The 14,218-nt window shown below is 45.0% G+C and overlaps 1 protein-coding gene across 1 annotated transcript in view; it reads right to left on the bottom strand.

Moving 5' to 3' along the window:
* Positions 1-14,218, bottom strand: part of PPP1R12A (protein phosphatase 1 regulatory subunit 12A) — a 152,420-nt gene that overhangs the window by 48,138 nt on the left and 90,064 nt on the right. Inside the window, exons 4-8 of the mRNA XM_054173838.1 lie at positions 9,282-9,441; positions 5,657-5,801; positions 2,493-2,567; positions 1,413-1,501; positions 1,123-1,280 (exon numbers count right to left, since the gene is read on the bottom strand). Coding sequence (XP_054029813.1) covers positions 1,123-1,280; positions 1,413-1,501; positions 2,493-2,567; positions 5,657-5,801; positions 9,282-9,441 — 627 coding nt within the window. The remainder of the gene's footprint in view (positions 1-1,122; positions 1,281-1,412; positions 1,502-2,492; positions 2,568-5,656; positions 5,802-9,281; positions 9,442-14,218) is intronic.

Genomic DNA, 14,218 nt, shown 5'->3' with positions numbered 1-14,218 from the left:
GCTAATGACAAGGCCTGATGGACTTCCTTCCAGCCTAACACTGAAATGCAGAGGGAGTTTTTGTTTTTAAACAAAAATGAAACCATAACAGGCAGCTCGTTCTTGCAACTTGTTTTCATTTCTGCCTTCATCAAATAGATTATTTTGGTCAGCTCTGCAATCCCTCCCTAATATTATCCTTTTCAAGTGAAGAAATTTGAGTGTGAAGACTGAGAACTCATCAGAAAGTGACTTATTTTGAAGACTGAGGCTGAGGGAGCTGGGGTTGCTTAGCCTGGAGAAGAGAAGGCTCTAGGGAGACCTTCCTGCTCTCTACGGCTACCTGAAGGGAGGTTGTAGCCAGGTGGGGGTTGGTCTCTTCTCCCAGGCACCCAGCACCAGAACAAGAGGACACAGTCTCAAGCTGCACCAGGGGAGGTTCAGGCTGGAGTTGAGGAGAAAGTTCTTCCCAGAAAAAGTAATTGGCCATTGGAATGTGCTGCCCAGGGAGGTGGTGGAGTCATCATCCCTGGAGGTGTTCAAAAAAGGACTGCATGTGGCACTTGGAGCCATGGTTTAGTTGTCAGGAGGTGTTGGGTGATAGGTTGGACTTGATGATCTCCCTGAGGTCTTTTCCAACCTTACTGATTCTATGATTCTATGTACCAGTGCTATATGAATACCTGAGCCAAGACTGACATACTAATTGATATTTAGTTCAGGATGGCAAGAACAAATGAGAACATTTGCACTTCTATTGTTCAGATCCCTATACCAACTCCACAAGCAAACACTGGTATGAAGCCTTCATTTCTGAATTGAACTTCTGGCTTTTTGGAATGTTTTCTGACATGCTGCTTAAGGTTTATATTCTTCTACCTACTGCATTAAATTATCAATTGTTAAGAAGCCAAACCAATAAGTAGGTCAATTGGTTTAACCTAAATAACCACCAGTAAAGATCTCCCTGTAATGCTTTGGCTTCAGCCATACAAAAACTTGCTTTCAAACGATGTGAAGCTGTGAAGCTTAGTGAAATGCAGAGGAAAAAGCAAAGTTTTAGCTATTTGCTATCAGATGTTAGAGAGCAAATAAGTACATTTATGAAGTAAAATCTTAAGGGCAATGCTCTGAATAACTCACCTGTCTCTGCTTCAGATTCTGAGTCATCATCCTCTTCCTCTTCACTAGAACAACTGGATTCATCCTTCTTTCCCTCTTCCTCCTCATCTGCTTTTTCTTGCTCCAGGGACTCTGTACTAGATGTGATCTTTTCTTGCTCCATAATCAAGGTCTCCTTACTGAGTTTGAAAAGAAAAACACTTACTAGGTCCTCAAAAAAGTATTGACTCCTGTCAAGTACAACTTGATGACAGCTTGTCCAGTTACCTTCCTTTCATTAAAAAGCTTCTAGTTTTTCCCAGTTTACTTACTTTTTGAATGTCTTCTGTGTCTGATTATTATCCATGTTGGCTGTGGATTCAATGAGGGGAGATTTCTTCTCTCGTTTTTCACTATGAAGCTTCAAAACAGAACAGAATCATGCAGTTAAACTGCCAGAATTCTATCAGAGGGACAAAATCACAGCTGGAGGGCAGCCTGTAACTACTACAAACCCTAAAAGGTGGTGCAAGCTTTCAGAGTGCTCAAAGTTCAAAAGCCTAAAATCTTAGAAACTGTTAGTCCCAGTAAGCTGCTCACTGTTGATGCTTCAGATCACAAAATGCCCACTGGACAAGGCAAGTGAAACACCACATTATTTCTCCTTAGGCTTTTTGGTCAGCTGAATTGACCAAGTAAGGGCAGAGGTCATCTTTTGAGATGACTGTGGCATCACCTCAATTGAAGCCAAAAATCAAACTTTGTTTCTAACTCATATGCTGCTCTGAGCTGTTGTCACAGTGAATAGGCTGACACCTAGGAAATTTCCAGAGGCACTGAGCAGAAAATAGTTAGGGGTAAATAACTGCACATTGGATTCAAAAGGACAATAATGATCAGGTCTAAAGAATTCCATTGGCTTGTTAATAGCCATAAAAGTTAGTTGCATATACAGTTCTTTCTCTTTTTAGCTTCTTCACTTCAGCTGCTACTTGCTGGTGTTTCTGCTTGGCTTTGCTGACCTTGGCTGCATTCCTTGCTGTGGCAAAGTACTAGCACGGCTATACTAACTGCTTTCTCTCTTTTCTTTGTACAGGGGGGGATAAAAGGATCGGGGGTGGGGAGGAGGAAGCTACTGGTAGCCCCCCTGGGTTTGTCCAGAGGGGTTCTTGTGTTGTTTCTAAATTGTAAATATATGTATTTTGCACACATTCAATGCATTTCATGTTTCTAGCCTTAGAATGCTTGTAAATGTAGCTTCATTTGCTTCCAAACCTTCTGAGCCAGTCTGGTGATTTATCTCGGGGGTAATTCTCCACATTTATGTTGGGGGGTGATAATTCCTAAACCCACCCCAGCTGTAGGCCTATTCAAGTACAAGATAGAGATTTCTTTATATGCAAAAGGCCTACCAGATTCTGCTTCTTTTGTAATTCTTCTAAGTATCCTAGAATGTCTTCATCTGCCACATCAAACGCTGTCTGCCCCTGGAGAGGGGGAAAAAGCAGAACACCAGAGTCGTACAGCAGAACTGAAACGCAGCGGATTTTGATGCCGTAACACGTGAGGATGCAGGGAAGGACCCCCCCCCCCCACTCAGGGAGAGAAACTGGGAAGTGTAGGCCAAGCTCTACTACAAACTGTTAGTCTGCCAGCAGCTGAAAACACTTTTGCAATCTTGCATCTTTTTGAAACAGGAACATCTACACCTGATTGCTCAGGAAGAGTTTCAGGAGATAAAAGCATGTACAATGTTGCTGTCCTTTGGAAGGAAAAGAAGCCACCAAGGAAAAGAAATGTAGATTGAAAGGCTATGGTGAGGCTGTTGGTTCCAAACAGCTACTCCAACCAATGCTCAGATCCTGAGCATTTCATTATCCTACCCATCTCACAATATGAGATGCAACTTGGCTTTTTAAAGTTGAAATTGCTTAAGCAAGAGATATCAAATTGAAGCACTCAGGCTTTCACATTCTTACAGTAAAACTGCATTTGACATTTTATATGTTGTTTAGAAGAGATCTGCTACAACCATTTGTTCTTATCCCCCCTTCAGTGTATGATTTCCATGGCATATGTACTTGAATTAACAGATCATGGATGTAAACTGCAGCACAGGAGGTTCCACCTCAACATGAGGAAAAACTTCTTTACTGTAAGGGTCACAGAGCACTGGAACAGGCTCCCCAAAGAGGTTGTGGAGTCTCCTTCTCTGCAGACTTTCAAGAGCCATCTGGATGTGCTGGATTCTACGGTCCTGCTCTGGCAGGGGGGGTGGGCTCAAAGATCTCCAGAGGTCCCTTCCAACCCCTAACATCCTGTGATCCTGTGATTCACTAACACCAAGTGATGCTGTCAGCTGGCACTTCTTCAGCTTGCCATACCTACATAGTCACTGCAACTCTCAACTAGACCAGATGCCCACAGGATGTGAGACTCCGTTTTTAAAGCCTGAATTGGTAGCTATTCCAAAAATTCCCTTTCTCCATCTCTACCTGGACATGAGAAGGGATGAAGTTCACACAGTTTCACCCAGGAGTCCTTCATTCCTTGCAATACAACATTTTGTGTTTGGGAGTTTGCCTTCAAATACAAGGAGGCTGGAATCTAGTCAGAGCCCTAGATCCCCTGCTACAAAAGCAGCTGCATCAACACGCTGTGTGAACATACTGAAGTGTTGGGAGGATCAGGACAAGATCAGTCAAGTAAGTTCTTCTGCACAATGACCAGCAGGAAGGGCAGAGCTGTCATTTAAAAATGGTCACAGCAGCCTATTATAAAGATGATTAAAGGTATTCATGTTTGCCTCTGCTTATTTCAGTTGCTTGAAATGTTAACCACGGGGAAACATTCCAAATTACCCTGTGAAGGCTACCTTAACTGGTTAGAAAGGAGGGAGCTTCAAATGACTGATTTTCACAGCCATAAAACTTCTGACCATAAAGCAGAAGCACAGGCAGCTTTCAACAAGCATTACCCAAACCAGCTTGAGGTCCTCTGACACAGGAAATATTCCAATGAGTATAACCCAGCCCTAACCTGGAAACTGAACAACAAAATTATCTCATGTTTATAATTGCATTATGGCTACGGTTTTTCAGCTGGCCTTCTATTTTTAGGCAGCTATGAAGTGGGTTCTTCAAAAAAATAGGAGTTAGAGCTACCTTGACCATAAAAAAAACAACATTTTGCAAAAAAAAGATCTGGTTTAGTTGGAAAGTTATAGCTAAGCCAAATTCATAGAAGTTAATACCTGAAGTCAACTTCCTAAACAAAAATGGCTGAGTTCCCAGCTAAGCACCTACAACTGAAACCAGAGTTTTCAATCTTCCCATCTCCAACAGTAAAATGCCCACCTGCAATTACAACAGGTAAGACTTTGACTGCCCTAGCTTGCACAGACATCAAATAAAACAGCTTGTAAGTCTCCCTCTCTCTCTGTACCTCCTTCATTCTTACTCTTGCTGAGGTTAAGTTAGTGTCACGGGAGTGCCCTCCTGTCACTACCCTTCACATCTTCACAACCCCAGCAGGTAGTGTAACAGATAAGCTGATAAACTGGGTTTAACTAATTACATCAGCTTTTGACTGCCTGATGCAAAATACCAGGTATACAGCTGGCATTTAATGGTTCTATAAGCAGTATACAGAAACAGGGTCAAAACTATTTGAAATGTGATTCCAGATCTCACTGATTTTGTTATAAGCCACCTTGGTCTCCATGAAAGAAAAAGTCAAAGACTAAAAATGTTAAGCAGACAGAGTTTTGCCTTTAGATAGAGTAAATCCTTGCCAATTCATAAACTCCAATCTCCAAATTGATTTTTAGGTGTATGAAAACACTCAGTGCAGAATCTGTCTCTGAAGCCGGGCAGGTAAGTCACAGGCGTCGACAGAAATCAGCTGAGAATCTGCCGGTAAAACACACTGCGGGGAGGCAATAGAGAGCTTTGGTACTCACACAGCTCAATGAAACATTTTGCCTTCCTGTGCTGCCTATGTGCATCATGGCCATAATTCCTATCAGTTGGGAGCAAGAGCTTGCAAAGCCAACAAGCTACACGTGCCTTTGCTTATAAATCAAAGCAATATAGCTCATGAAGCGTTCGAGGTATGTCTAAGGAGTCCAGAGATGGCTACAAGTTTCTTCCAGCACACCAAACCCAGCGTCCAGCGATTGATCTCTCTTTAGTATGCCAACACAAGCTGATTGCAAGAGCTAAAACGCTGCCTAAAGGCATCCTCATTGTCATCAATGATCACTTCAGTGATCAAATGAGAGCCTGGATGCAAGTTATTCATTTTGCACCTCTGAAATGTCTGCAAACCCATTCAGTTTTGAATTTCCATGGCAAAGACTCCATGGAGAGTTAGAGCTAAGCATCAAGTGGCTCTTCAAACCAATTTAGGCAGAGACTTTAGTTTGGAACACAAACATGCTGCTTTGACAGAACATGCAGGAAATAGTCCATGTACAGTAAACAGCGGTTTATCGTCACTTTTCTTACCCTGGCTTCTAAAGTCACTTTAGAGACCAGAACTTTGTATCTTGACAAGGATTACATAAAAATCCTACCACTTTGTTGACAGCCTCCATATCACAGAGGTTTTCCACTAAAATGCGACATGCTTCTTCTTTACCCCAGTGAGCAGCAGCATGAAGTGGTGTCCAGCCATCATAGTCTTTAATATTTACATCGTAGCGAGCCTGAATTAAAAGCCTGAAGAAATCAAAGGGGTTAGAACTCAATACTCTTTGACAGGAGAAACAAACTGCTGCAAAAAAAAACCCCACAAAATTATTCTACAGCAATATTCTGTACAGCAATATTGAAAACTGATACATTATTTCCTCACAGGAAGATCTGACTTTTCATTCCTCAGTAGGGAGGGGTGTACATATATAGGTATATTCATTTTTTAAAGGTGTATTCAAGAAAAGCAGCCTTTTCCATTTGCTTCTTTCCTTGCTCTCTCTTCCCTCAAACTCTGTTCACAAAATAAGTCTGATTGGAAGAGATCTTGAAGATCATCCAGTCCAGTGTCGCTTCTACACAGCTAGCTATTTCCTCGTGGTTTCCTAGTGGACAACCAGTTCTGCATGGGACAGCAATGTGCCCTTGTGGTCAAGAGGGCCAATGGGATCCTGGGGTGCAGAGGAGTGTGTCCAGCAGAGCCAGGGAGGTTCTCCTCCCCCTCTACTATGTCCTGGTGAGACCTCACCTGGAATATTGCATCCAGCTCTGGGCTCCCCAGTTCAGGAGGGACAGGGATCTGTTGGAGAGAGTCCAAAGGAGGGCTACCAGGATGCTGAAGCAACTGCAGCACTGCCTGGTGAGGAGAGGCTGAGGGACCTGGGGCTGTTCAGTCTGGAGAAGACTGAGAGGGCATTTAAAAAATGTCTATCAATAGCTGAGGGCTGGGGGTGAAGACAGAGGGGACAGACTCTGTTCACTTGCACCCTGGGATAGGACAAGGGACAATGGATAGAAACTCCAGCACAGGAGGTTCCACCTCAGCCTGAGGAGGAACTTCTTCACTGGGAGGGCCTCAGAGCGCTGGAGCAGGCTGCCCAGAGAGGTTGTGGAGTCTCCTTCTCTGGAGACTTCCAAGCCCCATCTGGATGCATTCCTGTGTGACCTGTGCTGGATTCTCCGGTCCTGCTCTAACAGTGGGGTTGGACTCGATGATCTCTGGAGGTCTCTTCCAACCCCTAACATCCTGTGAGCCTGTGATGTACAGCAATAGACAAAAGCCCTTTATAAGGAAAGGAGAGCTGTAAAATGTCCAGATTTGTTAGACACAGTGCCCTTATCCAGGAAGTTATTAAAATCTCCTCCTATTCTAATATTAGTTGCTTGAAGCTTGCATTTTCTGCTGTCATTAACGAGCAATGACTTAACCTGTTATTTACATGCTTCAGTTGCTATCTGGGAGGGAGTAGGGCTCCTCAGAGGACCTGCTTTTTAGCCCTCATTCAGCATGGTTCTGATGTGACTTGTCAAAGTAACAACTGAGTCTTAACTTGACAAACAGGTTTTTTGTGGGGTGTTTTTGTTTGTTTGTTTGGGGTTTGTGTGTAAAGGGCTATCAGCTTTATTCACCCTTGTTCATGATTACTAAAACCCCAAAAACTCTTAGTTTCTTCAGCCAATATATTCATAGCATAATCCTCCAATGAGTCAGCTTTCACACATGCTCAGCTGCAGTGTCTTGCATCCTACACAGAGTTTTGGTAATTGGAAGCCATCAGGAAAATTGCCTGCACATGTATTTTCTCCCCCCTAGGTAAAGACACAGACTAGAGTACAAAAAGACACTAGTTATACATCAAACTCCTTACAGAGGCATGTGGTATAGTTTTAGGCTGATGCCCAGGAATTTTCCAGAGGCTTTGAGTAGAAAAGAGTAAAAAGGTAAATAAATTACCATTGGATGCAGAATAATACCACAGGTATGTCTACATCATTCCATCCACTTGCTAACTGGGACAAAAGTTAGTTGCATAAACTATTCTCCCTCTTTTCACTTCTTGCTCCCTTATCTCTCTTTCCTGACCTTTTGTTGGCTGAGCTCACTTTGTGTTGTGTTTCTGAAGGTACTGGGGGAGGGAGAAGGAAGGAGGTTATTAGCAGCCCCCCTGGACTGCCCAAAGAGGTCTGGAAACAATTCAAGAGGATGCTTGTGCTGTTTCTAAGTTGTAAATATATGCTTTGTGCACATTCATTGCATTTTATATGTCCAGGTTTTGCCTGCTTTGTAAATACAGCTTCATTCAGCTTTCAAACCAACTGAGCTAGTCTGGTGATTTATTTGGGGGGTGGGGGGCAATGCTCCAAGTTTGTTGTGAGGGGGAGTCTCAACCCCCTACACCATGCTACTCTAAACCAAGGGGTTTTTTTTCTGCTTCAGCTGGATAATGTCTCTTCACCATGTTGAAGCATGATGGGGTTTTTTTTGAAGCAGAACTCCCATTCAAGGCACTGTATATAATGGTTACAATGATTAAAGAAAGCTCTGTCATTCAGCTTCTGTTGACAAAACATTGCAAGGCTCTGCAGACATTAAAGGTGCCAATACCTAGACAGTCAGGGTGTGGGCTCAGTTGCATTCACATTAAAATACATACAATTATTCCTAGTACAGCTAAAGCAGTCAAATGCATTGCTTTGCTGTGATTATAGATGTGTTATTAAGTATGCTTTCCTTCAGTAAGAACAGAGCTTTGATGAAAACAAATTAAACCTCTGTGGCAGCATAAACTTGTACTGTGTTAATGAAAAGCTGCCTGTGAATTACAGGACACCAAAAGCCTGATGCTTTCCAGGAAATATTTCAAGACTAATGATTTGTGGACTTGGGGGTGCTGGTGGATGAGAAGCTTACCATGACCCACCAGTGAGCAGTTGCAGCCCAGAAAGCAAATCACATCCTGGGCTGCATCAAGAGAAGCACAGCCAGCAGGTCGAGAGAGGGGATTCTCCCCCTCTGCTCTGCTCTGGGGAGACCCCACCTGGAGTACTGTGTCCAGTTCTGGAGACCACATTAGAGGAAGGATCTGGGGGTGCTGGGGGAAGGGGGGTTGGAACTGGATGATCCTTGAGGTCCCTTCCAACCCTAACAATTCTATGATTTTCAACACCAAGTTCTGGAGACCACATTAGAAGAAGGATCTGGAGGTGCTGGGGTCAGGGGGGTTGGAACTGGATGATCCTTGAGGTCCCTTCCAACCCTAACAATTCTATGATTTTCACCACCAATATCAGAAAAGCAAAGTTCACTTCTCTATTCCTCAGGTCTAAAAAGAAAAACCAAACCACATTCAGTGTGAAGTGCAAACTCTGCTTTGTGTATGCAAACAAACAGGGAGTCTTGAAGATATTCACCAAGAGAATGCTAACAGGCATTTCCAAGGATGCATTCAGCTTGTTTACACAGTGAGCTTCAAAAACAAAGCATGGGTTTTTGTTAACTTTCTTCTTTTAAGTAAGTATCCAGGTTTTAATGACTTCACATAGCAAGCTAACAGCATCATGGTTTCTGAGTACTTGAAAACATGAAAGAAGACAATTCCAGAGAGTGCTGTTTTCCAGTGCTGGTTGTTGTCTAGCAGTTACAAGTGGCCAAGCCTATCAATTCCAAGCAGCATTACAACAGCAAGAGAAGCAAATATGCCAAGCTTCCATTTAAGCCATACTTACTTTAAGACTTCTGTATAGCCCTTAGCAGCAGCTACATGAAGTGCTGTACCACCAGATTTTGCATGCCTGACATCATTTATATGACCACTGTTGAGCCACTGCCTTGCATCTCTCAGCATTATTCGTTCCTCTTCTTTCCGAGCTGCCTCTATATCAACCCCTAAATTCAGGGAGCAAAGGGGAGACGGGAAGAGAAGACAAAACATTTCAGTTTAACTGCTTAACTCAGTTGTGCAACAAATAATACACTTTGTTTACAACACAGTAAGAGTAAAAATGTGAACAACATTCAGGGTTAGATATGAATACCTCTTGGAAGATGAATCCCAAGGGCTTCAGGAAGCCCCCATTCTTGCATGATGTTTTGCATACATAATGCAGGGTTTTTTTCCCCAAAGGAAAAACAAAACAAATCTCCAGCTACTAAAATGTTAGGAGTGTCTACCAGCACAGTAATAATCATTTAAGTGACTTGATTAGAAGAGGGAAAAAAGTATATAGCCAGCAGGTCCAGGGAGGTGATTCTCCCCCTCTGCTCTGCTCTGGTGAGACCCCACCTGGAGCACTGCATCCAGTTCTAGAGCCCCTAATACAAGAAGGATCTGGAGGTGCTGGAAGGTGTCCAGAGAAGGGTCATGAGGATGAGCAGAGGGGCTGGAGCTGCTCTACTGTTGAGACAGACTAAGAGAGTTGGGGCTGTTCAGTTTGGAGAAGAGAAGGCTCCCAGGAGACCTTCTTGAGGCATTCCAGTATTTGAAGGAGGCTACAAGAAAGCTGGGGAGGGACTTTTGAGGGTGTCAGGGAGTGATAGAAGTGGGGGCAAGTGAAAAAGAAACAAAACAGAAACGGGTAGATTGAGACTGGATGTTAGGAAGAAGTTGTTCCCCATGAGGGTGATGAGAGACTGGCACAGGTTGCCCAGGGAGGTGGCAGAAGCCTCATGCCTGAAGGTTTTGAAGGCCAGGCTGGATGTGGCTGTGAGCAACCTGCTGTAGTGTGAGGTGTCCCTGGCCATGGCAGGGGGGTTGGAACTGAATGATCCTTGAGGTCCTTTCCAAACCTAACAATTCTATGATTCTATATTTTAACCTTCTAAGCACCAAAATGTAAGCTTGGTTTGATATATCTGCAGAAAATAGATAACCACTACAATTTTAACAAGGAGATAGCTATGGGAAGAGGAACACTCTAGCTTCTCATTATTGACGGTAAGAAAAACAGAGCTGCCATTTTTTTTTTACTTTGTAAAGAATTTTGGGGTTGTCTTCCACCACTGTGAAAGACACACACACCTTATATTCAAACTTCTGGAAATCTTCACAGAATCGCCAAGGTTGGAAGAGACCTGAAGGATCATCGAGTCCAACCTGTCACCACAGACCTCATGACTAAACCATGGCACCAAGTGCCACATCCAATCCCCTCTTGAACACCTCCAGGGACGGTGACTCCACCACCTCCCTGGGCAGCACATTCCAATGGCAAACGACTCTCTCAGTGAAGAACTTTCTCCTCAACTCCAGCCTAAACTTCCCCTGGTGCAGCTTGAGACTGTCCTCTTGTTCTGCTACTGGCTGCCTGCAGGATCAACACTTGAAAGATTGAACTCAAAAACCAAGCCTGAGATGGGTCCAGCTACTCATCCCTTCTAATTCATTTACATTTGGAATGAGCACCTACCAGGATGCTATGCAAATGGTCATTGCATTTTCCCAGTCAGCTTTTTGTAGCTGTCTGTTGAACGTGGCTGGTTTGCAGCAAGTGAATGGCAAAAGGCAAATGCAGAGGTGCTATACCAAAAGGTGGGTGTTTTTAAGTAGGTGGGAGACTGCACTGCATCAAACTTTGCAAAACCACAGGTTTTTCTGGCCATGGGATCAAAGGCCATCACAGTACAGTAGAGATTGGAAGTCCCTTCCAGAGAGTGAGTCCAACCCCCCTGCCAGAGCAGCATCTCCCAGGGCAGTCCGCACAGGAATGCATCCAGGTGGCTTTGGAATGTGTCCAGAGCAGGAGACTCCACAGCCTCTCTGGGCAGCCTGCTCCAGGGCTCTGGCACCCTCACTGCAAAGAAGTTTCTCCTCAAGTTGAGCTGAAACCTTCTCTACTCAAGTTTGTACTTGTTGTTCCTTGGCTTATTGCTGTGCACCACCCAAAAGAGCTTGGCCCCCTCCCCCTAACACCCACCCCTCAGCTAGTGATAGACATTGATCAGATCCCCTCTCAGCCTTCTCTTCTCCACATTAAACAGCCCCAGGGCTCTCAGTCTCTCTTCACAGGGGAGATGCTCAAGTCCCCTAAGCATCCTCCTGGCTCTCCCTTGGACTCTCTCCAGCAGGTCTCTGTCTCTCTTGAACTGGGGAGCCCAAATCTGGACACAGGATTGCAGCTGTGGTCTGAGCAGGGCAGAGCAGAGGGGGAGCAGAACCTCCCTAGCCCTGCTGGCCACACTTTTCTTGCTGCCCCCCAGGATCCCATTGTCTTTCTTGGCCACCAGGGCACATTGCTGTCCCATGCAGAACTTGCTGTCCACCAGCACTCCAAGGTCTTTCCCTGTGGAGCTGCTTTCCAGCAGGGTAGCCTCTAACCTGTCCTGGTGCCTGATGTTATTCCTCCCCAGATGCAGGACCCTGCACTTGTTCTTATTGAACTTCATGAGGTTTGCCTGCAGCCAGGATGACACAGATCATTCTGATCTACAGATCAACAGATTCTGGGGAAGTAATTCTCTTGAGTACTATCCTTTATTTGCTAGTTTTGCATGAAAAGCATTACTACACAATGAATAGGTTATAAATCTGTTAGTCATGTTTATGTCCATCCCCTCTTTGCATGCCCAAGGTCTAAGTGTGAATCCTTACCAGTAATGAGTAACCTTCTCCATCTGAGGAATCTATGAGATGTTCTACCTGGACCTCAGCAAGGCCTTTGACACTGTCCCTCACAGCAAACTCCTGGCCAAGCTGTCAGCCCCTGGCTTGGACAGCAGCACTCTGAGCTGGGTTAGGAACTGGCTGGAGGGCTGAGCCCAGAGAGTGGTGGTGAATGGTGCCACATCCAGCTGGCAGCCAGGCACTAGTGGTGTGCCCCAAGGATCAGTGCTGGGCCCCATCCTGTTCAATATCTTTATTGATGCTCTGGATGAGGGCATTGAGTCCATCATCAGTAAATTTGCAGGCAACACCAAGCTGGGGGCAGGAGTTGATCTATTAGAGGGTAAGAGAGCTCTGCAGAGGGACCTTGCCAGGCTGGACAGATGGGCAGAGTCCAAGGGCATGAGATTTAACACATCTAAGTGCCAGGTTCTACACAGTGGCCACAACAACACCAGGCAGTGCTACAGGCTGGGGACAGAGTGGCTGGAGAGCAGCCAGGCAGAAAGGGACCTGGGGGTACTGGTCAACAGCACCTGAACATGAGCCAGCAGTGTGCCCAGCTGGCCAAGAAGGCCAATGGCATCCTGGCCTGGATCAGAAATAGATGGCCAGCAGGAGCAGGGCAGTCATTCGGTCCCTGTGCCCAGCACTGGTTAGGCCACACCTTGAGTCCTGTGTCCAGGTAGAGGAACTGAACATAGACCTCTATGGATATCATAACCAATCCAGCACAAGAACAAGAGGACACAGTCTCAAGCTGTACCAGGGGAGGTTTAGGCTGGAGGTGAGGTGAAAGTTCTTCATAGAAAGAGTAATTTGCCATTGCAATGTGCTGCCCAGGGAGGTGGTGGAGTCACCATCCCTGGAGGTGTTCAGAAAAGGGTTGGATGTGGCACTTGGAACCATGGTTTAGTTGTCAGAAGGTGATAGGCTGATTTAGTTGTCAGAAGGGTGATAGGTTGGACTTGAAGATCTCTCAGGTCTTTTCCAACCTTATTGATTCTATGCTTCCAACTGGGTTTCTGAAGCCCAAGCAAGATCTAAGATACATCCCCCATGCATTGGTAGCGGGGGTGGACGCAGTGGTCTCTGGAGGTCCCTTCCAGCCCCTAACGTTCTGTGATAACAGCTGCAGAGGACTAATGCCTTGCAGCCATTTCCATCATACTTCACCAGAAGGCAGCACGAGAGTTTTGCCAATCTGAATAAAAGATCCTGGCACAAAAATGGGAATCAAACTTTCTGTCATAAAAAAAACAACCCAAAGCTGCTCTGAGCTGTCAGATGCAATTCCCATGATTAACCAGAGAAAACGGAATGTAAACAGCCTTTTATTACACCTTGTAGGGCCCTTTCTCCTCGCTTTTGTTTTGCAGACTCTGTTAAGAGACCAGGGGAAGGGAAAAGGCTCCGCGCCCGCCTCCAACACTTCCTTCGTCCGGCCCATAGATGGCAATGCGCTGCCTCCTAGCTCGGCTGCAGCCGGAGCCTTCCCTCTCACCACCAGTTGCACACTTCGCCTCCCTGGCAGCACGACAGCTTCTTAAATCGTTAATAATTTATTGCTCAATGCTTTATTTTCTTTCTTCTTCTCCCCCCGCCCCGATTCTTCTGATCAACAAGTGTTATTCAACAGCTCCGAGCAGGTCTGAACGCAGCGTGCCGGTCAGGGAGCATTTCATGAGATTCAGCCCAAGTGTAAATGCTGAATCACTGTTTCAGGCCTCCTCAGCCATATAAAGGCATGTTTTATAGATACTGCACGGGAGATCGACCCACTTTTGCTTGGTGTAGTGAATGTTTATATACAAATGTAATAGTTCACATTTCATCCACATAAGCAAAAGCGACTGGAGCAAGGCACCCCAGAGAGTCTCCTTAGCTTCACCTATAATTAAGGGTGAGGAAATTTTGCTCTTCCTTGTAAAAGCGGTGACCTTTGCTGTAGCATGAACTCCTGCTTCACCTCACATCACCTATCCCTGCTCACTCACCTCCCAAGAATGTTTCCTATCATTCAAAATAACTACTTAGGCAGTTAAAAATAATTTTCAGGGGACA

The sequence above is a fragment of the Dryobates pubescens genome, chromosome 27 (genome assembly GCF_014839835.1).
Source record: "Dryobates pubescens isolate bDryPub1 chromosome 27, bDryPub1.pri, whole genome shotgun sequence".
Lineage (NCBI taxonomy): Eukaryota > Metazoa > Chordata > Aves > Piciformes > Picidae > Dryobates > Dryobates pubescens.
This window is presented reverse-complemented; position numbering and strand designations above follow the sequence as displayed.